The sequence below is a fragment of the Lepisosteus oculatus genome, chromosome 14 (genome assembly GCF_040954835.1).
Source record: "Lepisosteus oculatus isolate fLepOcu1 chromosome 14, fLepOcu1.hap2, whole genome shotgun sequence".
NCBI lineage: Eukaryota > Metazoa > Chordata > Actinopteri > Semionotiformes > Lepisosteidae > Lepisosteus > Lepisosteus oculatus.
The window spans coordinates 35,449,415-35,471,677 of NC_090709.1; the positions used below are offsets into that span (position 1 = coordinate 35,449,415).

Here is a 22,263-nt window from a genome sequence, read left to right on the forward strand (position 1 = left end):
ATACGCCGGTGAAAAATTAAAAATACCTTTCCTCTGAGTGACCTGTCGTGCTCTATTTCTGGGTGACCTTGGACATCATCCATCTCTAACGAACGGTGTTGACTTCTGACGATTCTTGTGCACTCTCTCTCACCTGTATATAAAAGCACACTTCAGTCACCTGCAGGCGCGAGGCCCTGCTGACGAGAGACGCTCTGGTCCTCAGGTACGGGGCTGTGAAAGAGCGAGAGGAGACCCAGGAACGCCTGAGGGGCGACGGAGAGGAATCCACTGTCACACACAGCAGTGACACAGGCACACGCAGTCACATGGGGACACCACAAGGGAACTCACAGCAGATCGCTCGAGCCCCGAGAATTTCACAAGGCACTCAAAGCCAATCAATCACTCTCTTTTCTTGAGATCACATGTTAATGGAGGTTCCAGGAGAGAACATCAGAGCAGGAACAGGATACCCCCGTCCCCACAGTGTGACTGTTCCCGCCAGAGCCCACAGACCACACTCATTCCCCAGCACAAGTCCTGAACTGGAAGACAAGAATCGGGGCAAACCAGTAACTTACTGCTGATCACTACTTAATAAACTTCAAGGTTTAACAGACAACCTGCAGATCTCCTGTTTTCAGTTTTTATATAGTTTTTGTGAGTCACACATCCAGAACACCCTTTCATAACGCATCTGTACGCCCTGTTCTTGCATTTCTTTGGTTTAGTTTCTGCTCACTTCCCCTGGAGTGAAACACGCCTCCGAAATAAGTGTTTATAAAACTTTCATTTCTCTTTACCTGAACTCAAATAAACCTGCAAGAACACGTCATCATACAGAGCTTCAGCACAGCGTATTTCCTGTCACTTTTTTTATACCATATTACTGTATTTGAGGTGTCATCTGAACCAAAGCAAACCTCGAAAACACGTTTTTACGACATTGTTTTCTGTCGATTTTAGCAGCGGTGATGCAAACCTCCAATATAGACCAATATATATATAGAGCGACTTCGACACACCTCAAATACAGTAATACGGTATAAAAAAAGTGACAGGAAATATCCTACAATCCGGTATCCTACAATTTCATTAAAAAAACACTTGATATTTACTTCAGGAGAAGGAAATACAAATATCAACTAAACAAGCCGGCTAGTCAAAGAAACAGCACATTTAAACCAACAAAACTAGAATTTCACTCAAAATCTCGGACGTCAACTGAAATTAAAGTGGCCTTCGAGATCAGTTCAGTGAGCTCAATAATAAACTTTTAGACCGAAAGACCCACAATTTCACCACAAACACATGGAGCTTGTGTCTGTGAAGGTGAAGTGTGAGACGATTCTGTCATCAGGAGGGAGGGCCACAGCAGTACAGCAGAGAGAGCCATCACTGTTACCCACATACTCTCACACCGGTCCCATGTAGAACTGCTGTATTAAACTGTCTGGTGAAGAGACGCGTCTGAGACTTCTCATGATCAGGACAGGTCACAGTAAACATGCAGAAAGTGATGGTGAATTCTCGTTTTGCCTGTGTCTTATTTACTCGTTGTCAAACATACCAGTCTGTGTTATTGTGCGTTTTGAAAAGTGGTTGTCGATTTCTTTAAATGTTTCATACAAAAATGCTATTTGGAGAGTAACTAATTAGATATTCCCCTTGACTGAGGATGTGTACAGTCATCCATCAGGACTGGTACATTTACAAATGACTGGAGAGAGCGCCACCTACAGGCGAAAGGCCACATCACAGCAGCAACGTGTGAACAATAAGACTATTACACCCAAAAACCACAATATCTCCACAACCCCATAAGCACAATGATAAAAAGACTTCTACACAATTTCACCACAAACCCCACGAGCTCAATGATAGACACTTTTACACAATTTCACCACAAACCCCCAAGTTCTATGAAAGACAATTTTACGCAATTTCACCTCAAAACCCCGAGCTCAATCATAGACACTTTTACACAATTTCACCACAAACCCCCAAGTTCTATGAAAGAATTTTACGCAATTTCACCTCAAACACCCCGAGCTCAATCATAGACACTTTTACACAATTTCACCACAAACCCCCAAGTTCTATGAAAGACAATTTTACGCAATTTCACCTCAAACACCCCGAGCTCAACTATAAAAAGACACTTTTACACAATATCACCACAAAGCCCCCGAGATCTATGATAGACAATTATATGCAATTTCACCTCAAACCCCCCGAGCTCAATGATAAAAAGACACTTTTACACAACTTTACCACAAACCCCCCGAGCACAATGATAAAAAGACACTTTTACACAATTTCACCACAAAGCCCGCAAGTTCTATGATAGACACTTTTACACAATTTCACCTCAAACCCCCCGAGCTCATTGATAGACACTTTTACACAATTTCACCTCAAACAGCCCGAGCTCAATAAAAGACACTTTTACACAAATTCACCACAAACCCCTGGAGCACAATAATAAAGACACTTTTACACAATTTTACCTCAAACACCGAGAGCTCAATGATAAAAAGACACTTTAATATCACAACTTACCTTGGTGGTGGTGGAGGGGAGTCCTCATATTCTGTAAAGCACGTTGAGTGGAGTGTCCAGAAAAGCGCTGTGTAAGCAATTATTAATTTTACACAATTTCACCTCACACCCACAAAGCTCAATGATAAGACACTTTCACACAATTTATCCACAAACCCCCCGAGATAAAAGATAAAAAGTATTTTACACAATTTTACCTCAATGATTAACAGACACTTTTACACAATTTTACCTCAAAACACCCCGAGCACAATAATAAAGACTTTTACACAATTTTTCATCAATGATAAAGACACTTTTTCACAATTTCACCACAAACCCCGCGAGCTCAATGATAGACACTTTTACACAATTTTATCTCAAACCCCCCGAGCTCAACGATAAAAAGTATTTTACACAATTTTACCTCAATGATTAACAGACACTTTTACACAATTTTACCTCAAACACCCCGAGCTCAATGATAAAAATACACTTTTACAAAAATTCACCACAAACCCCTCGAGCTCAATGATAAAAAGACACTTTTACACAATTTGACCACAATCCCATCGAGCACAATGAGAAAAAGACACTTTTACACAATTTCACCACAAAGCCCCCAAGCTCAATGATAAGACCCTTTCACACAATTTCACCACAAACCCCCCGAGCTCAATGATAAAAAGACTTTTACACAATTTCACCACAAACCCGCCAGCTCAATGATAAAAATACACATTTGCACAATTCCACCTCAAGCCCCCCGAGCACAATGATAAAAAGACACTTTTACACAATTTCACCACAACCCCCCCGAGCACAATGAAAAAAGAATTTTACACAATTTCACCTCAAACCCCCCAACCTCAATGATAATAACACATGTACACAATGATAAAAAGACTTTTACACAACTTTATCACAAACCCCCCGAGCTCAATGACAGACACTTTTACACAATTTCACCACAAACCCCCCAACCTCAATGATAAAAAGACACTTTTACACAATTTCACCACAAACCCCCCAACCTCAATGATAAAAACACACTTGTACACAATGATAAAAAGACATTTACACAACTTTATCACAAACCACCCGAGAACAATGATAAAAAGACACTTTTTACACAATTTTACCTGAAACCCACCAAGCTCAAAGATAAAAAGACTTTTATACAGTTTTACCTCAAACACATCGAGCTCAATGATAAAAAGACACTTTACACAATCTGACCTCAAACCCGTCAAGCTCAATGACAAAGACACTTTTTACACAATTTTACCTCAAACCCATCAAGCTCAATGACAGACACTTTTACACAATTTCACCACAAAGCCCCCGAGCTCAATGCTAGACACTTTTTCACAATTTCACCTTAACCCCCCCCGAGCACAATGAAAAAAGACACTTTTACACAATTTCAAAACAAACCCCCCAAAGCTCATTGATAAAAAGACACTTTTACACAATTTTACCGGAAATCCCCCCGAGCACAGTGATAAAACGACACTTTTACACAATTTTACCTCAATTTTACACGATTTCACCTCAAACAGCCCGAGCTCAATAAACGACTTTTACACAATTTCACCTCAAACCCCCCAAATTCAATGATAGACACTTTTACATAATTTCACCACAAACCCCCTGAGCTTAATGATAAAGACTTTTACACAACTTTACCTTAACCCCCCGAGCACAATGATAAAAAGACACTATTACAATAAGACACTTTTACCTCAAACCCCCTGAGCTCAATGATAAACAGACACTTTTACACAATTTCACCACAAACCCGCCGAGCTCAATGATAAAAAGACACTTTTAAACAATTTCATCAAAAACCCCTCGAGCTCAATGATAGACACTTTTACACAATTTTACCTCAAACTCGTCGAGATCGATGATACAGACGCTTTTCCACAATTTTACAATGATAGACACTTTTTACACAATTTGACCTCAAACCCACCGAGCACAATGATAAAGACACTTTTACACAATTTTACCTCATTGATAGACACTTTTACACGATTTCACCTCAAACAGCCCGAGCTCAATAAGACTTTTACACAAATTCACCACAAACCCCTGGAGCACAATAATAAAAAGACACTTTTAAACAATTTCACAACAAATCCCCCGAACACAATGATAAAAAGACACTTTTACACAATTTTACCTCAAACACCCCAAGCCCAATAATAAAGACACTTTTACACAATTTCACCTCAAAACACCCCAAGCCCAATAATAAAGACACTTTTACACAATTTCACCTCAAAACACCCCAAGCTCAATAATAAAGACACTTTCACACAATTTCACCTCAAAACCCCCGAGCACAATGATAAAAAGACATTTTTCCACAATTTTACCTCAAACCCCCCGAGAACAATGATAAAAATACACTTTTACACAATTTCACCACAAACACCCTGAGCTCAATGATAAAGAATTTTACACAATTTCACCACAAACCCCCAGAGCACAGTGAAAGACACTTTTATACAATTTCACCACAAACACCCCAAGCACAATGATAAAAAGACACTTTAACACAATTTTGCCTCCTTTATAGACACTTTTACCTCAAACACCCCGAGCACAATGATAGACAGTTTTACACGATTTCACCTCAAACACCACAAGCTGAAAGATAAAGACTTTTACACAATTTCACCACAAACACCCTGAGCTCAATGATCAAGACACTTTTACACAATTTCACCTCAAACCCCCAACCTCAATGATAAAAACACACTTGTACACAATGATAAAGACTTTTACACAACTTTATCACAAACCACCTGAGCACAATGATAAAAAGACACTTTTACACAATTTCACCTCAAACCCCCCGAGCTCAAGGATAAAACTATTTTTGCACAATTTTATCTTCAACACGCACATCACATTCTCTCCACTGCACATATCATTTCCATACCTCCTCCCTCCTCATCCAACTTCTCTGGTTCCCTTCTCTCCAGCTTCTCTCTTCTTGACTCAGCATCCTTCAACAAACTAGTTACACGCATGGAACCCACCACATCTATTTTAGATCCCATTCCCACCACTTTATTCCAGTTCTGTTTCTCTTCTCTCTGTCCCACTGTCCTCAATATTATACATGAATCCATGAGCACTGGAGTTGTACCAACGGTCCTCAAAACTGCTGCCATGACCCCTGTGCCAAAAAAGCCTAACATGGCTCTCGACAATCTTAATTTTCACCCCATCTCCAACTGACCCTTTCTTCCTAAAAGTCTAGAACATGCTGTCACACTCCAGTTACATCACCACCGATCATCTAAGAGCTTCCGATTCTGGTTCCCTCTCTATACTCATCCTTCTTGATCTCAGTGCTGCTTCTGACACTGTTGACCATGACATCTTACTTTCTCGTCCTGAGACTGTGTTTGGGGTTTCTGACACTGCCCTCAAATGGTTCAAATCTTACCTCACCGATCGCTGTCACTTTGTCTCTCTCAGTGGGTACAGGTCTGAAATTGGTCTTGTCAAGTCTGGTGTTCTTCAGGGCTCAATACGGGGCCCCTTGCTCTTCAGCATTTCCATGTTCCTACTTGGTCAGCTTTCATTTTTATGCTGATGATACTCAACTATACATCCATACCAAACCTGACACTGATGTGGCTGTCTCTATTCTATCCAATTGCATCTCTGACGTAATAAGTTGGATGACTCAAAGCGTCCTTCATCTTAACTGCGACAAGACTGGTCATGCTTATTGGCACCCCCCATCAACTTCGTAAAGCCAGTCCTGTAACCCTGTCTGTAGATGACTCTGTACTTGAGCTTCAATCAAAATTGGAAAACCTTGGAATTATATTCGATTCTGGCTTAACATTCGACCCACATGTGCAGCATATCGTCAAAACATGTTTTTTTCACCTTAGAAATATCGCTAGACTACCCCCTATGCTATCACTAACTGTGGCTGAAAAGCTGATCAACACATCTGTATTCTCTCAAATTCACTACTGTAATGCTCTACCTGCAGGGGTATCAAAATCTACTCTGAACAAACTGCAGTCTGTCCAAACCTCAGCAGCCAGAATCCTGACCAGGTCTGGTGCAAGTGACCACATCACTCCTATCCTGGAGTCCCTGCACTGGCATCCAGTCAAATTCTGTGTGGACTTTAAAATCCTCACTTGTAAGGCTCTGCATGGCTTGGCACCTCAGTACCTGTCTGAACTATTATCACCCTTCTCTCCACCTCGCAACCTTTGCTCTGCTAATTCTGCTCTCCTTACTGTCCCCCAAGCCCCTCTACACTCTTGGGGTGACAGGGCCTTCTCCTGTTCTGCACCCAAGCTCTGGAACTCTCTCCCCAAGGATATCAGAGGGTCACCTTCTCTAAACTCCTTCAGATCCAGACTCCAAACCCTCTTCTTCAGAAAAGCCTTTACTGAACTGGTTCCATTCTTCACCCCTCTGCTCTTCTTAGTACCACCATCCAAAGTCTCCTCTGTGTATTGTAATTGTGTTTTATCTTGTGTATTCTTCTTATTAATTGTTATTGTCATCCTGTAAAGCACTTTGAGAAGCCACCTTTAAAGGGGCTATATAAAATAAAGTTTAACACCCCGAGCTCAATGACAAAAAGACACTTTTACACAATTTCACCTCAAACCCGTCACACAAAAAAAAAAAGACACTTACCCCAGTGTTGGTGGAGGGGAGTCCTCATATCCTGTAAAGCACGTTGAGTGGGGTGTCCAGAAAGGCACCATATACAGATTCAGCCACGCAAATCATTACGTCATACCGCGGTACGTGATTGGCCGGCCAAAATGACCGACAGGGGCGCTCGTGGTGCCTTGGTCGGTCGTGGAAAGATTTAATCATTTGATCTCTTTACTGTGCACATTTTAATCTGCTTAGTATTGAATATTTATATGGAATTTTACCACTAAAGGGAAATTTTAGTAGCTGAGCATAAAAGGAAGAGTAGCATAACGCATCTGAAGGTCATAAACGATATTAATTTAGGAACAAACATTATGTCATGGTATTTTAAAGAAAAAATACACACCAGTCATCCATTTCTCCCTGAACATTTTAAGCACCAAAGTCTTACATGTGGTTATTTCAGAAACGTTTTCACGTGCTCCTTGCCCCCTCTGACCATGATACCGGACGTTTATACAGTAGACAGCGCTCTGTGAGAGAAGTGACAGTTTCAAGCTTGTCTGCGAAGACGCTCGATGCCGGGGTAAACAAGCACACTTTTAGAACTGGAGTATAGAATCGGGAGTATAAGATGGAAGCGCGTATCTACAGGAATGAAGGCCGGTCTAACTATATTCACGCACTTTGTCTGTTTCAGTGCTGGTCACTCCACTGCCTCTGTGGCGTGATCGCTGAACTGAGATCGAGCGTTCAAACCCAGCTGGCGCCATCAGTTTCCTTTGAACAAATATTATTGGCATTATCTTGACGTTTTTTATATTTCTGAACATCACCACATGTTCATGCTGTGTGCTGTCCTGTAGGGCGCAGATTCAGGTGCTAAGGTTGTTATCGCATCTCTCTCTCCGGTTTCACAGGTATTTTCAGAGTAGACTAAGGGCCAGTCCCCCTCCCCCAGTCACATGTCCTCTTAGAAAAACAGATTCACAACGCGCAGCTGTGTCAGTCTTCTGTGTGTAAGAACAATCGGTCTGAACACCATGGCTGCTGGTTTTAATGAGCTGCCGAGTCAAGAACACTTGAATCTTCCTGCTGTCAGCAGTGTTGTGAGTATAGCTGAGCCTCACCTGTATGAAAACAGGACATAATGCACAATCAGCAATCAGGTGATGGAGACTGTGCTGCTCTGCTCTTCCTCTGGTGATCTACAGGCTGTATTTCTCTCTCTGTGACCCTGTGGGTCCAGTCAGTGCGTCATTACGCAGCGATGAGAAACCGCAGGTTTAAAAAGAGAAAAAGAGCTCACTGATTAATACCACTGGACATTAATACAGTGACAGAGAGAAGCTCAGATCACACAGCAGGATCTCACACCCGGGGACTGATCTGGGATCTGGGACGGTCGAGTGTGAATTGTGGGGCTCTAGCTGTGCTGAACAGCTCTTGAGCACACTGGAGTCTCTCAGTGACAAGACCACGGGCCTCTTTCCTCTCCTACATCCTCACACTAAACAGAATTGATGACTAAATTGAATATTATTGACGACTAAGAGTTCATGCCAACACCTAACTTTCTTAACGCGAGAAATACCGCTCAACACGGCTCCGTGTGAAAAACCCGTCAATCACCAGAGGGAGCAGTCACCCAGAGGAATAGATGTGAAATGAAAGGACACAGGAAGGGCTTCAGAAACAAACGAGGCTTTATTCTCTCGCCCACGTCGGGAGCCATCAGAAGCTGGTTACAGTAACGGTCAGCAAGTCCAAGCGACTCGTTACAATTACACGGCCGTTTGGCCGCGGTGAACGTGGATTCTGTCTGGCACGGCCAGATTGTGAAAAATAACTAATTCATGAAACACGCGTTTCATTTTAATCAAGTCTTCTCTGTGACCCTCCCTTAGAAAATAAACTAAAAATCAGACCATCTCCAGACACTCACAACAGACATATCAGAAAACACTGACATACTGTGAGTGTCTGGAGACTGTATCTGAGTTTTAGTTTTTGGCCGGACCACTCCCCCATCCTCACACACACCCCCACTGCGTCACACCACACAACCGCCGGCAGACCTCGCCGTGCCCGGCCCCCCCGCCGCATCAAACAGACACTTTTACCTCAAACACCCTCTATCAAACAATGATAAAAAACTATTTTACACAATTTAAAAAGACAATTTTACAATAAGACACTTTTACATAATTTTACTCGAACCCCCTGAGCTCAATGATAAAGACAATTTTTACACAATTTGACCTCAAACCCATTGAGCTCAATAATAAAAAGACACGTTTACAATATTTTACAATGATAAACCGATATTTTACGCAGTTTCACCACAAACCCGTCAAGCTCAATGATAGACACTTTTACACAATTTTACAATAAGACACTTTTACACAATTTTACCTCAAACCCGTCGACCTCGAAGATAATTTTTTTTTACCTCAAACCCCCCGTGCTCAAATGATAAACAGACACTTTTTACACAATTTTACCTCAAACCCCCCGTGCTCAAATGATAAACAGACACTTTTGACCCAATTTTACCTCAAACCCGTCGAGCTCAATGATAAACCGACACTTTTGACAATTTTACCTCAAACCCGTCGAGCTCAATGATAAAAACACACTTTTGACCCAATTTTACCTCAAACCCCCTGAGCTCAATGATAAAGAATTTTTACACAATTGGACCTCAAACCCCTCGAGCTCAATGATAAACAGACACTTTTGACACAATTTTACCTCAAACCCGTCGAGCTCAATGATAAAAATACACTTTTGACACAATTTTACCTCAAACCCCCTGAGCTCAATGATAAAGAATTTTTACACAATTGGACCTCAAACCCATCGAGCTCAATGATAAAAAGACACGTTTACAATATTTTACAATGATAAATCAACATTTTACACAGTTTCACCACAAACCCGTCAAGCTCAATGATAAAAAGACACTTTTACACAATTTTAACCTCAATGATAAATGACCTCGGTGTTGGTGGAGGGGAGTCCTCATTCTGTAAAGCGCGTAGCGTAGAGTGGAGTGTCCAGAAAAGCACTATATGAGTGTAAGCAATTATTAATATTACACAATTTTACCTCAAACCCACCGAGCTCAAAAGTAAAAAAAAATTACACAGTTTTACCTCAAACCCCCTGAGCTCAACGATAAAGACACGTTTACACAATTTTACAATGATAAACCGACACTTTTGACAATTTTACCTTAAACCCGTCGAGCACAATGATAACCCGACACTTTTGACACAATTTTACCTCAAACCCGTCGAGCTCGAAGATAAACCGACACTTTTGACACAATTTTACCTCAAACCCTTCGAGCTCAATGATAAACAGACACTTTTGACAGAATTTTTCCTCAAACCCTTCGAGCTCAATGATAAAAATACACTTTTGACAATTTTACCTCAAACCCGTCAAGCTCAATGATAAACAGACACTTTTGACCCAATTTTTCCTCAAACCCGTCGAGCTCAATAATAATCCGACACTTTTGACCCAATTTTAGCTCAAACCCGTCGAGCTCAATGATAAAAACACACTTTTGACCCAATTTTACCTCAAACCCGTCGAGCTCAATGATAAAAACACACTTTTGACCCAATTTTACCTCAAACCCGTCGAGCTCAATGATAAAAACACACTTTTGACCCAATTTTACACAATTTTACAACCGACACTTTTGACACAATTTTACCTCAATCCGTCGAGCTCAATGATAACCCGACACTTTTGACACAATTTTACCTCAAACCCGTTGAGCTCAATGATAAAGACACACTTTTACACAATTTCACCACAGACATTTTCTCACTCCTATGACTGTTTTCTCATCAGCCTGAGGACTGAACGATTTCAATGAAGAAACGGAGGGACAAGTCGCCACTCACCGCCACAGCCCGGGAAACATCTTCCGTCTCCAACACGAACAGCAAACGTCCTCTCGGTGCGCAGAAACGTCCAGAAACGCGTTGACTTTGGACTCAGTCAAGTTTAACAGGTGTATAAACGTGCTGAAGAGCCCCAGACTGGCGAAAACTCTGTCAGACCGATTATACTGACGCAGTATTATATTATATTAGCGTTACAATACTGATATCATATGATATTGATGACACTGACGCAAACGCACACTTTTCTACTCCTTTGACGCCGATATCTACGTCCGTGAAGAACAAACTGCTGCTCTAGACGACATTATATTTAAAAAAACACACGAATTGAGTGATAGAAACGTGTTCAAACCGCGGTTGACCTGTGGCTTCAGCTCGGCGACGCAGAGACACGGCGTCCATGAGGGCGGGAAAGAAGAAAGCTTGTATATTCTAATAAAAAGCTGACTAAAACCAATTATTAATGATAAAATAAGGTCAAACTCGGGAAACCGCGGCGGAGCAGGAGCCCTCACGGCGGGAAAGGCGGGAAGCGCGACCGTTAGGAATTCAAACTTCAAACGAGACGCGCACCTGCCCCGAGTTCTGGCAGGGACCGCCCCCCTGTCCCCTCTCAGCCAATGGGCTTCCACCACAGTGGAAAGACGTCCCGCCTCAGCCCTCTCCTCCAATGGGCTTAAGGGACACTCGAGTGACGCTCTCGGGAGCCGTCCTCCCCGGGCAGGGCTGTTATAAGCCCTCTGAGTGACTGACCCAGGGTTCACAAGCTGCCCAGGAGGCTCTACTGCACACAGAGAGGGGTGGGAGGGGGGAACAAGCTGCCCAGCTCTGTTGTTGAAGCCCATACCCTGGCTCCTCTCAGGAAACTGCTGATGAAGCCGGGATCAATTAACGTCCGACTAATTAACGAGCGAGTTGAACCCTGTGGGTGTCATTCCCAGCATGGCCCAGCAGCAGGGTGAAGGGCTGCAGGTGGCGGCATCCCAAATCCCCCCTCAGAAAAATGACACCTGACCCCGCCGTCTCTGGCCACCTACTGAAGGGCTGCAGGTGGTGGCACCCCCCCACACACACAGACACCAGCGATCCACAGTAGGAACACAGACACCAGCACCAGCGACCCCCAGTAGGAACACGCAGACTCCACACACACAGACACCAGTGACCCCCCCCCCAGCAGGAACACACAGACTCCACACACACAGACACCAGCGACCCCCAGCAGGAACACACAGACTCCACACACACAGACACCAGCACCAGCGACCCCCAGCAGGAACACACAGACTCCACACACACAGACACCAGCGCCGGCGACCCCCAGCAGGAACACACAGACTCCACACACACAGACACCAGCGACCCCCAGCAGGAACACACAGACTCCACACACACAGACACCAGCACCAGCGACCCCCCCCCAGCAGGAACACGCAGACTCCACACACACAGACACCAGCGACCCCCAGCAGGAACACGCAGACTCCACACACACAGACACCAGCGCCAGAGACCCCCCAGCAGGAACACGCAGACTCCACACACACAGACACCAGCGACCCCCAGCAGGAACACACAGACTCCACACACACAGACACCAGCGACCCCCAGCAGGAACACACAGACTCCACACACACAGACACCAGCACCAGCGACCCACAGCAGGAACACACAGACTCCACACACACAGACACCAGCGCCAGAGACCCCCCAGCAGGAACACACAGACTCCACACACACAGACACCAGCACCAGCGACCCCCAGCAGGAACACACAGACTCCACACACACAGACACCAGCGACCCCCAGCAGGAACACACAGACTCCACACACACAGACACCAGCACCAGCAACCCCCAGCAGGAACACGCAGACTCCACACACACAGACACCAGAGACCCCCAGCAGGAACACGCAGACTCCACACACAGACACCAGCGACCCCCAGCAGGAACACACAGACTCCACACACACAGACACCAGCGACCCCCAGCAGGAACACACAGACTCCACACACACAGACACCAGCACCAGCGACCCCCCCCCAGCAGGAACACGCAGACTCCACACACACAGACACCAGAGACCCCCAGCAGGAACACGCAGACTCCACACACACAGACACCAGCGACCACCAGCAGGAACACGCAGACTCCACACTCGCTCCTCTGACACAGTTTCACTCGTTTGTCCTCGCCGCCCGGCTCGTTACAGGACTCCCGTCTCCTGTGGAGACACCTGTGGGGTCGTGTCAGGGCAGATTTCCCACATTGTAAACCAGTGTAAACTGGGACTGGGACCAACCCGGATCAAGACCAGACCTGAGAGCTTCAGGACTCTCTCCCACTGGTGTCCTTTTCCCTCTCTCTGTCCTGTGTCCTAACAAACCCCACTAATCCCCCGTGTGGGAAAGAGGACCCGCTCGTCCCTCCTGTCCTGTCCCGGTGTCGCAGTCACTGGGACTGGAGCAGCCGGAGAGGAGACGCACTTCCAGAACTTTCCTTCCCGCTCGGCTCTTCCCCTCCTGAGGAAAGAGCATCTTCCCACACAAACAGCCCGTTTCTCTCGGAGACGCCCGCAGCACAGGGGGCCTTTTCCCAGGACACCAGGACTCCCCTCGTCTGCGGAAACACCCGGGAAGAGCCTCCCAGCCCACAGGAGGGGAGTCCCAGTCCTTCCCGGGATTTCCAGGACAGGAGCGGCTCCTCAGCTGGGAATAAAACCGCCCCGAGAGGAGCTCGAGCGCTCGGGCTCGGAGCGTCGCTTAGCAACCGGCGCCGCAGCGGCACCCGGAGGACGAGCCGGAAGCGGGTTTTGGCGCCAGTTCTGCTCTTTGATGATCGGCTCAGGAGAATAAAGTCGATATAAAAACATAAAAGTCCATTTCTCTCTCTCCTCTGTGGAAGCCGTGTCCGCCAGGGTGTGAAAAGAAAAAAAAACGCGCCACGGTTTCTCGCCGTTTCGTCTTTAGATCTCGAAATTATGACTTTTCTGACTCGGAATTCTCTCCCTTGTCTGTCTGAACATAAGAGAGATTACAAACCAGAGACACAGACAGGACACTGTAAGAGTAGAGGTGTCGTCAATGACGCACACAGTATGTATAAATATAAAAAAAGTCCTGCTCAGTACAACAACACTGTGCGTGAGAGTAGGGGTGTGACCCCAGTGTCCCGACTGCTGATCAGTACAGATCAGGACACTGTGTGTGAGAGTAGGGGTGTGGACACCAGTGTCCCGACTGCTGGTCAGTACAGATCAGGACACTGTGTGTGAGAGTAGGGGTGTGACCCCAGTGTCCCGACTGCTGATCAGTACAGATCCAGGACACTGTGTGTGAGAGTAAGGGTGTGGACCCCAGTGTCCCGACTGCTGGTCAGTACAGATCAGGACACTGTGTGTGAGAGTAGGGGTGTGGACCCCAGTGTCCAAGGATGCTGGTAAGAGTTGATCTGGGTATTCTGGTGTTTTATTTTGCTCTTACTGATGAACCTGTTCAGTTGGTGATTAACTTTATGAATCCACACTAGGTGGCGCCAGAGCTGCGTCACAGCGAGGACAGGAAACCCGCCACCTCACATCACCAGGAAGAGAAGGAGACAGAGAGAGAGAGATGGCAGCGCTCAGCCCTGGTGAGTTTTCTCTTGTTCTGCCTGTCAGAGTGTCGGTAAGGGAGTCACTGAGGGTCTCTTCTCTGTCACAGAGCACAGCAGCAGCTGGAGAAGTGTCTTCCTGTCTGCTGAGAGTGTGTTCTGTCTGTCAGACACACAGGCTCTGAACTAGGAGAGAGACAGAAACTGTTTTACTTTCACTTTCTCTTGTTGGGGATCAGAGATCGGTACTGTCAACTCAAGCTGGTTGGAATTCACTAAATATTTTAATAAGGTGTTTATTTAAGGTAGAATGATTGATGTTAAACCTGACTGTTTGCTGATGGTATTGGATTCACACTGTTAGTATTCATGATGCTCAGACACGCTCAGATATGATCGTTTCCTGTTTGTTGCTCAGGGGCCGTGTTTATTGTACAGCTGATAATACCAGAGAGGAATCAGTACAGATGAACAACAGAGGAATTTATTTGGCCCATAATTAGTAGTGATTCCAGGTTCTCGTGCAGCTGTTTCTCCTGTCCTGACTGGGCAGCTTGTTCCCCCCTCTCGCCCCTCTCTGTGTACAGTAGTGCTTCCTGTCCTGACTGGAGGAGCTCACCCAGCTGTGTCTGGAGAGAAGCCAGGGTATCAGCTTGTTCCCCTCTCCCACCCCTCTCTGTGTACAGTAGAGCCTCCCACTCCTGATTTTAAGTCTTAGTGTTGCTTTGAGTTTCAGTGTTAATTCTGAGGAACTCTGAGGTGTCAATATCTAACTGGTCTTTAATGATGACTGACTGTCACTGAGGATGTTGAATATTTTGTATATATATATGGTTCACTATCTTCACCCTGTCAGTGTGGGACACTCCCTTCAGAATAAAGAGACTCAGTTCCTCCAGCTTGTCAGTTTCACTGTTTTTAAACTAACATCATGCTAGTTCTCTTCAGTGTGGATCACAGTAGTTAGTTTCTAAGCGGTTTGAAACTATACAACACACAGATTTCCCAGCCAGGTGGCTGAGTCCCAAACATGTCTTTATGAAATGTGACATTTTAGACTCACTACTGAAGAATCAGGATGGACTGAATGATTTTACAGTTTTTTACATGTGTTTTTAAAATAAGGTGGTATAAAGGTTCATACTGAACACAGGAGTCCCAAATATGTCTGAACTGCCATTGGACACTGAGTGTTAGTGGGACTCTACAGGGCCCTCCAGAAGTATTGGCACCCTTGGTAAAGATGAGCAAGGAAGGTGATGGAAAAAATGTCTGTGTTGTTTATCAGATGAGAGAAATCTAACCTTTCAGTGAGGTTAAATTATTCTAAGAAAAAAAATCCTGATGAAAAATAAACATGTACTATTGAGAGAACAGTTAAAAATAAAATGTATATATTTTATATCAATTGTAAGAATACAGAATAAGAATGTTGTAAGAATACAGTCTGATTACCTAACATTAACAGAACATTTTTGTATACCACAGAGAATACACAGAAAATTAACCTCAATCTGTGTTTTTCCTCTCTCACAGGGCAGGGACAATAGAAAAGATATAGAGAAGTTTTTATCGTAAATTTGAAATGGGATGAAGAGTGAAGATATCTGTGATGAGAACTTTATCATGTAAATAATCTGTGATCTTTCTCTCTGACAGGGGAGGGACAGGCTGATGCCCATGAGGCACCACAGCGTCTCTCAGAGATTGCCTCCTCAGTTGATCTGTTAGTGTCAAAGGCAGCTCTGAAGTCCAGCAGGACAGGAGTGGGTGAAAGAGCCCATCAGCAGATCATTAGAACCCCAGACAAGAGCTGTTTCTGTACATCAGTCTGAAAGACTCGTCACAGCTTGTCTGCAGATCAGTGAGTCTGACTGAACAGCAGCAGCCTGTTGTAGAATCTGTGTCAAACAGGGTGAGATGGAGAATTACTGAACAGCCTGGAGTCTGAATTCTGCTTTGTTAACAAAGTGGTCAAGACTGCAGGTCTCAGGGTTGAAGGGACAGTTCTTGACCGACAGACACTGAATCACTGCAGCTCAGCCCAGCAGTGGAGATGTGGTACCAGGAACATGAGGTGGAGTTTATTCCACTGACAGGTGCTGAGAATTATTAAACCTGTTTCTCTCTTGTCATCCTCTGATAAAGACACAGTGGACTCTGACTCTGGACTCTGGGTGTGGTCAGTTTCAGAGTGAAATACCAGCAGGATGATTGCACTGGACTGCACTCTCCTAGAGTGCTGTTCTTCACTGGAGTGAAGAGATTATCTCTCCTTCTTCAATTAACGTCCTTCTACACTCTGTCCCTGTAACAGTACAGTACTACAGCATGACTGTTGTTGCTTGAGGCCAGTATATAAACACAGACTTTTCAGATGAAACTTGAGTCACTTTGAAAAAATAGATCTGACACAAGGAAAAATCATGAACATCAGGTAAAACTATGTAGTTAGTTGATACTCAAGGTTAATTCCCAGATGTTCATTCTGTAAGTTTCCTTCATAATGACTTTTAAATTTTTACTTTTGAACAAACTGAACCCTTCTTATATGTGGAGAGGCTCATCTCCTCTCATGTGTCACCTCCCTGATGCTCCTGTCTCTCCTCCTGTTGCAGTGAGTGAAGTCGAACCCAGACTCCAGCCCCACCCCTCTGAGCTGAGACTGGTACTGCTGGGCAGGACTGGTGCTGGGAAGAGCGCAGCAGGAAACACCATCCTGGGCTCAGAGGAGTTTGACACTGAGGGAGTAACTGAGGAGTGTGAGAAGAGACAGGGTGAAGTAGCTGGGAGACAGATCACTGTGGTCGACACTCCAGGCTGGGATGAGTGGCTGATGAGGAATGATCCACAGCAGATCAGACAGGAGGCTGTGAAGATTGTGTCTCTGTGTCCCCCAGGACCCCACACTCTCCTCCTGGTGATTAATCTGGACTCAATCACAGACTGGAGATCAGTGAAGGAACATCTGGAACTTCTCAGTGAGAGAGTGTGGAGACACACAATAGTGCTGTTCACCTGGGGGGACAGACTGAGAGACACAACCATTGAGAGAAGAGGGAAGGAGCTCCAGTGTTTGGTGGAGAAGTGTGGGAACAGGTATCATGTTCTCAACAACAAGAACAGGGCAGACCGCACTCAGGTCACAGAGCTGCTTGAGAAGATAGAGGACATGGTGGCAGGAAACTATGGGCTGTACTTCACCACTGACATCAAAGAAATAAACACTGAACTGGAGAAATATATCAGACAGAGGGAAGAGCAGAGACAGAGAGAGACAGAGGAGCTGAGACTGAGGTTGGAGGAGAGACAGGGAGAGACAGAGGAGCTGAGACAGAAGTATGAAAGAAGGGAGAGAGAGAAGAGGAGCTCAGACAGAGGTTGGGGGAGGAGTGGAGCAGGAGAGAAGAGGAGCTGAAGGAGAAGATGAGAAAGACACTGGAGGAAGAGGAGCTGGAGAAAGAGATAGAGGAGCCCAGACTGCCTGTCAAGAGGAGGAACAGTAAAGAACTTGAATCTCCCAACAGTGAGTGTGATTGATGCTGTATTACTGAGTCACTGATCTTACTGCTCATCAGACTGAGAGATTCAACCATCTTGTGTCCTGTTAGGAATTAAAATCATACTGTGCTCCGCTCTGTACTGCGTTACTAACACAGTGGCACACAGATCTGTGTCTGTTTAAATCCTCTGTGCTGTAATTGAACTGTTTTCTCTCAGGAAGATTAGATTTAATCCATCACACAGCAGCTCAGTCTCTGTAATCTGTTTCTCAAGACTGACCAACACTCAATCAATCAAGGTTTATTGATCGATGCACGAACAGTACAGCACACAGCGGTGTTGTCAGCATTGAAATCTGCGAGCTCGTTAAAGGCTCGTTAAGAGGGATGGAAGAGTTGGAGGACAGGAATTTATAGGGGTTAACATTGGGATACAGCAATTACACAATTGCAATTCACAGATTGTGTGGAAGTAACACAAGGATAGGAGGTATTGAGGTGTCCTGACAGTAGTAGGGTACAGGGTAGGAGGTATTTAGGTGTCCTGACAGTAGTAGGGTACAGGGTAGGAGGTATTTAGGTGTCCTGACAGTAGTAGGGTACAGGGTAGGAGGTATTAAGGTGTCCTGACAGTAGTAGGGTACAGGGTAGGAGGTATTTAGGTATTTAGGTGTCCTGACAGTAGTAGGGTACAGGGTAGGAGGTATTTAAGTATTTAGGTTGCAACCCCTATATGGCCAGCAGCCATATCACCCTGCAACTCACAACTGGCAACCCACTGAAGCTAAGCAGGTGTGAGCCTGGTCAGTACCTGGATGGGAGACCTCCTGGGAAAAACTAAGGTTGCTGCTGGAAGAGGTGTTAGTGTGGCCAGCAGGGGGTGCTCACCCTGCGGTCCATGTGGGTCCTAATGCCCCAGTATAGTGACGGGGACACAGGCCTCCTAATAATCCCCCTCTATGAATTGGCTACATTACTCTGCTCTCCTCCCCACTGATAGCTGATGTGTGGTGAGCGTTCTGGCGCACTATGGCTGCCGTCGCATCATCCAGGTGGATGCTGCACATTGGTGGTGGTGGAGGGGAGTCCCCATTACCTGTAAAGCGCTTTGAGTGGAGTGTCCAGAAAAGCGCTATATAAGTGTAAGCAATTATTATTATTATTAGGTGTCCTGACAGTAGTAGGGTACAGGGTAGGAGGTATTTAGGTATTTAGGTGTCCTGACAGTAGTAGGGTACAGGGTAGGAGGTATTGAGGTGTCCTGACAGTAGTAGGGTACTGGGTAGGAGGTATTTAGTGCTCTTCGTAGGTGTCCTGAGAGTGCCAGTGCCCCCAGTCAGTTCAAGGAGGTAACTGCAGGTGTCTGCTGTGGTTGGCTGTTCAGCAGTCTCACTGCCTGGGGGAAGAAGCTGTTCTGACACCTGGTGGTCTTGGTCTGATACTTCAGTACTTCAGTACCGTTTTCCAGATGGTAGTAGAGAGAGCAAGTTGTGTTTAGGGTGACTGGGGTCCCTGATGGACCTGGCCTTCTTGAGGCATCTAACACAGTAGATATCCTCTGTGTTCAGTAGCGCAGCCGGTAGTGTTCTGAGCCAGTGTCACCACCCTCTGGAGGACCCTGAGCTCGTGGGCGGAGCAGTTACCACACCAGGCAGTGGTGCAGCCGGTTAGGATGCTCTCAGTGGTGCAGCTGTAGAAGCTGGTCAGGATGCGTGAAGGCAGGCTGAACTTCTTCAGTCTGGGGAGAAAGAACAGGCGCTGTCTTGTCTACGGGGTTGGTGTGGTGGGTCCAGGTCAGGTCGTCCCGGAGCTTGGTGACGAGCCTTGAGGGTACGATGGTGTTGAATGCTGAGCTGTAATCAACAACAACATTCTCACATACGTTTCTCTCTCGTCCAGGTGTGAGAGGGCAGTGTGTAGACCAGGGGCGATGGCCTCCTCAGTTGATCTGTTAGTGTCAAAGGCAGCTCTGAAGTCCAGCAGGACAGGAGTGGGTGAAAGAGCCCATCAGCAGATCATTAGAACCCCAGACAAGAGCTGTTTCTGTACATCAGTCTGAAGGACTCGTCACAGCTTGTCTGCAGATCAGTGAGTCTGACTGAACAGCAGCAGGCTGTTGTAGAATCTGTGTCAAACAGGGTGAGATGGAGAATTACTGAACATCCTGGAGTCTGAATTCTGCTTTTTAACAAAGTGGTCAAGAATGCTGGTCTCAGGGTTGAAGGGACAGTTCCTGACCGACAGACACTGAATCACTGCAGCTCAGCCCAGCAGTGGAGATGTGGTACCAGGTATTTAGGTGTCCTGACAGTGGTAGGGTACAGGGTAGGAGGTATCCTCTGATAAAGACACAGTGGACTCTGACTCTGGACTCTGGGTGTGGTCAGTTTCAGAGTGAAATACCAGCAGGATGATTGCACTGGACTGCACACTCTCCTAGAGTGCTGTTCTTCGCTGGAGTGAAGAGATTATCTCTCCTCCTTCAATTAACATCCTTCTACACTCTGCCCCTGTAACAGTACAGTACTGCAGCATGACTGTTGTTGCTTGAGGCCAGTAAATGAACACAGATTCTTCAGTATCTGAAACGAGTGAAAATCATGAACATCAGGTAAAACTATGTAGTTATCATGATGCCCAGGACTATAAGTTTCTTTTATAATGACTTTTAAGTTTTGTCTCTTGAGCAAACTGAACCCTTCTTGTATGTGGAAAGGCTGGTCTCCTCTTATGTGTAACTTCCCTGATGCTCCTGTCTCTCCTCCTGTTGCAGTGAGTGAAGTCGAACCCAGACTCCAGCCCCGCCCCACTGAGCTGAGACTGGTGCTGCTGGGCAGGACTGGTGCTGGGAAGAGTTCAGCAGGAAACACCATCCTGGGCTCAGAGGAGTTTCCCTCTCAAGCCAGCAGCTCCGCGGTCACTCAGGAGAGCCGGAAGAGGACAGGACAACTGTCCGGGAGACGGGTGACTGTGGTGGACACTCCAGACTGGCTCCACGATGGACTGTCTGAGGGGGACAGGAGACGGGATGTGGGGCTCTGTGTTAACCTGTCTGCCCCGGGACCCCACGCCTTCCTCCTGGTGACCCCGCTGGGCCGATCCTCAGGGGAGGAGAGGAGGACACTGGAGACAGTCCTGGAGATATTCGGGGAGAGGGCCCTGGGACACACCATGGTCCTGCTCACCCACGCTGATGAGCTGACCAGCAGGACGCTGGAGGAGTCTGTGCACACAGGCAGCAGGGAGCTCCAGTGGCTGCTGGAGAAGTGTGGGAACAGGTATCACACCCTCAACAACAAGGACAGGGGCAGCACTCAGGTCACAGAGCTGCTGGAGAAGATAGAGGAGCTGGTAGCAGGAAACAAGGGCAGCTACTACAGCACTGAGACGTACCAGGAGGCAGAGTCCCAGATCAGACAGAGGCAACTGCAGATCCTGAGGGACAGAGAGGAGAGCAAACAGAGGGAGGAGGAGAGACTGAGGGAGAAGCACCAGAAGGAGCTGCAGAACCACCTCCGCAGGATGGAGGAGGAGATCCAGACACGAGAGGAGAAGATCAGAGCGCTGGAGGAGCAGATAGCAGAGCTGGAGGAGAGGCTGAGGGAGGAGAGGGATGAGGGGAGGAGGAGAGAGCTGGAGGAGGAGCTGAGGAGAGAGAGAGGGGAGAGAGAGAGGCTGCAGAGAGAGATGGGGGAGGTGAGAGAGGAGCAGGAGAGGGAGAGGAGAGAGAGAGAGGAGACACACAGAAGGGAGATGGAGGAGCTTAGGCAGCACTATGAGGAAAAGGCCAGAGAGGAGGCAGAGAGACACAGAGAGACTCTCCAGCAGGTCAGTGTGTCGACAACACAGTTCACTCCAGCAGGACAGGAGCACAGGAGCTGCAGGAGGGAAATCGAGGAGCTGAGAGAGACAGTAGAGAGATACAGAGAGAGAATAGAGAGACAAAACACAGTGATAGACAGACTCACTGTGTGGCATCAGAGACACACAGGAGATGCAGGAGAGTGATTGAGGACCACAAGCAGCACATCGAGAAGAAGGTCACAGAAGATGACTGA

At 46.2% G+C, this 22,263-nt stretch overlaps 2 protein-coding genes across 2 annotated transcripts in view; both read left to right on the forward strand.

The window, feature by feature from the left end:
• Positions 1-18,222, forward strand: part of LOC138243467 (GTPase IMAP family member 4-like) — a 194,051-nt gene extending 175,829 nt beyond the window's left edge. The window contains exon 2 of the mRNA XM_069199098.1: positions 17,321-18,222. Within this exon, the coding sequence (XP_069055199.1) occupies positions 17,321-18,120 (800 nt within the window). The 3' untranslated portion in view covers positions 18,121-18,222. The remainder of the gene's footprint in view (positions 1-17,320) is intronic.
• Positions 18,129-22,263, forward strand: LOC138242573 (GTPase IMAP family member 6-like). The gene is made up of 3 exons (XM_069198109.1): positions 18,129-18,228; positions 20,979-21,849; positions 22,197-22,263. The coding sequence occupies exons 1-3, from the start codon at positions 18,129-18,131 to the stop codon at positions 22,261-22,263; spliced, it is 1,038 nt and encodes a 345-aa protein (XP_069054210.1).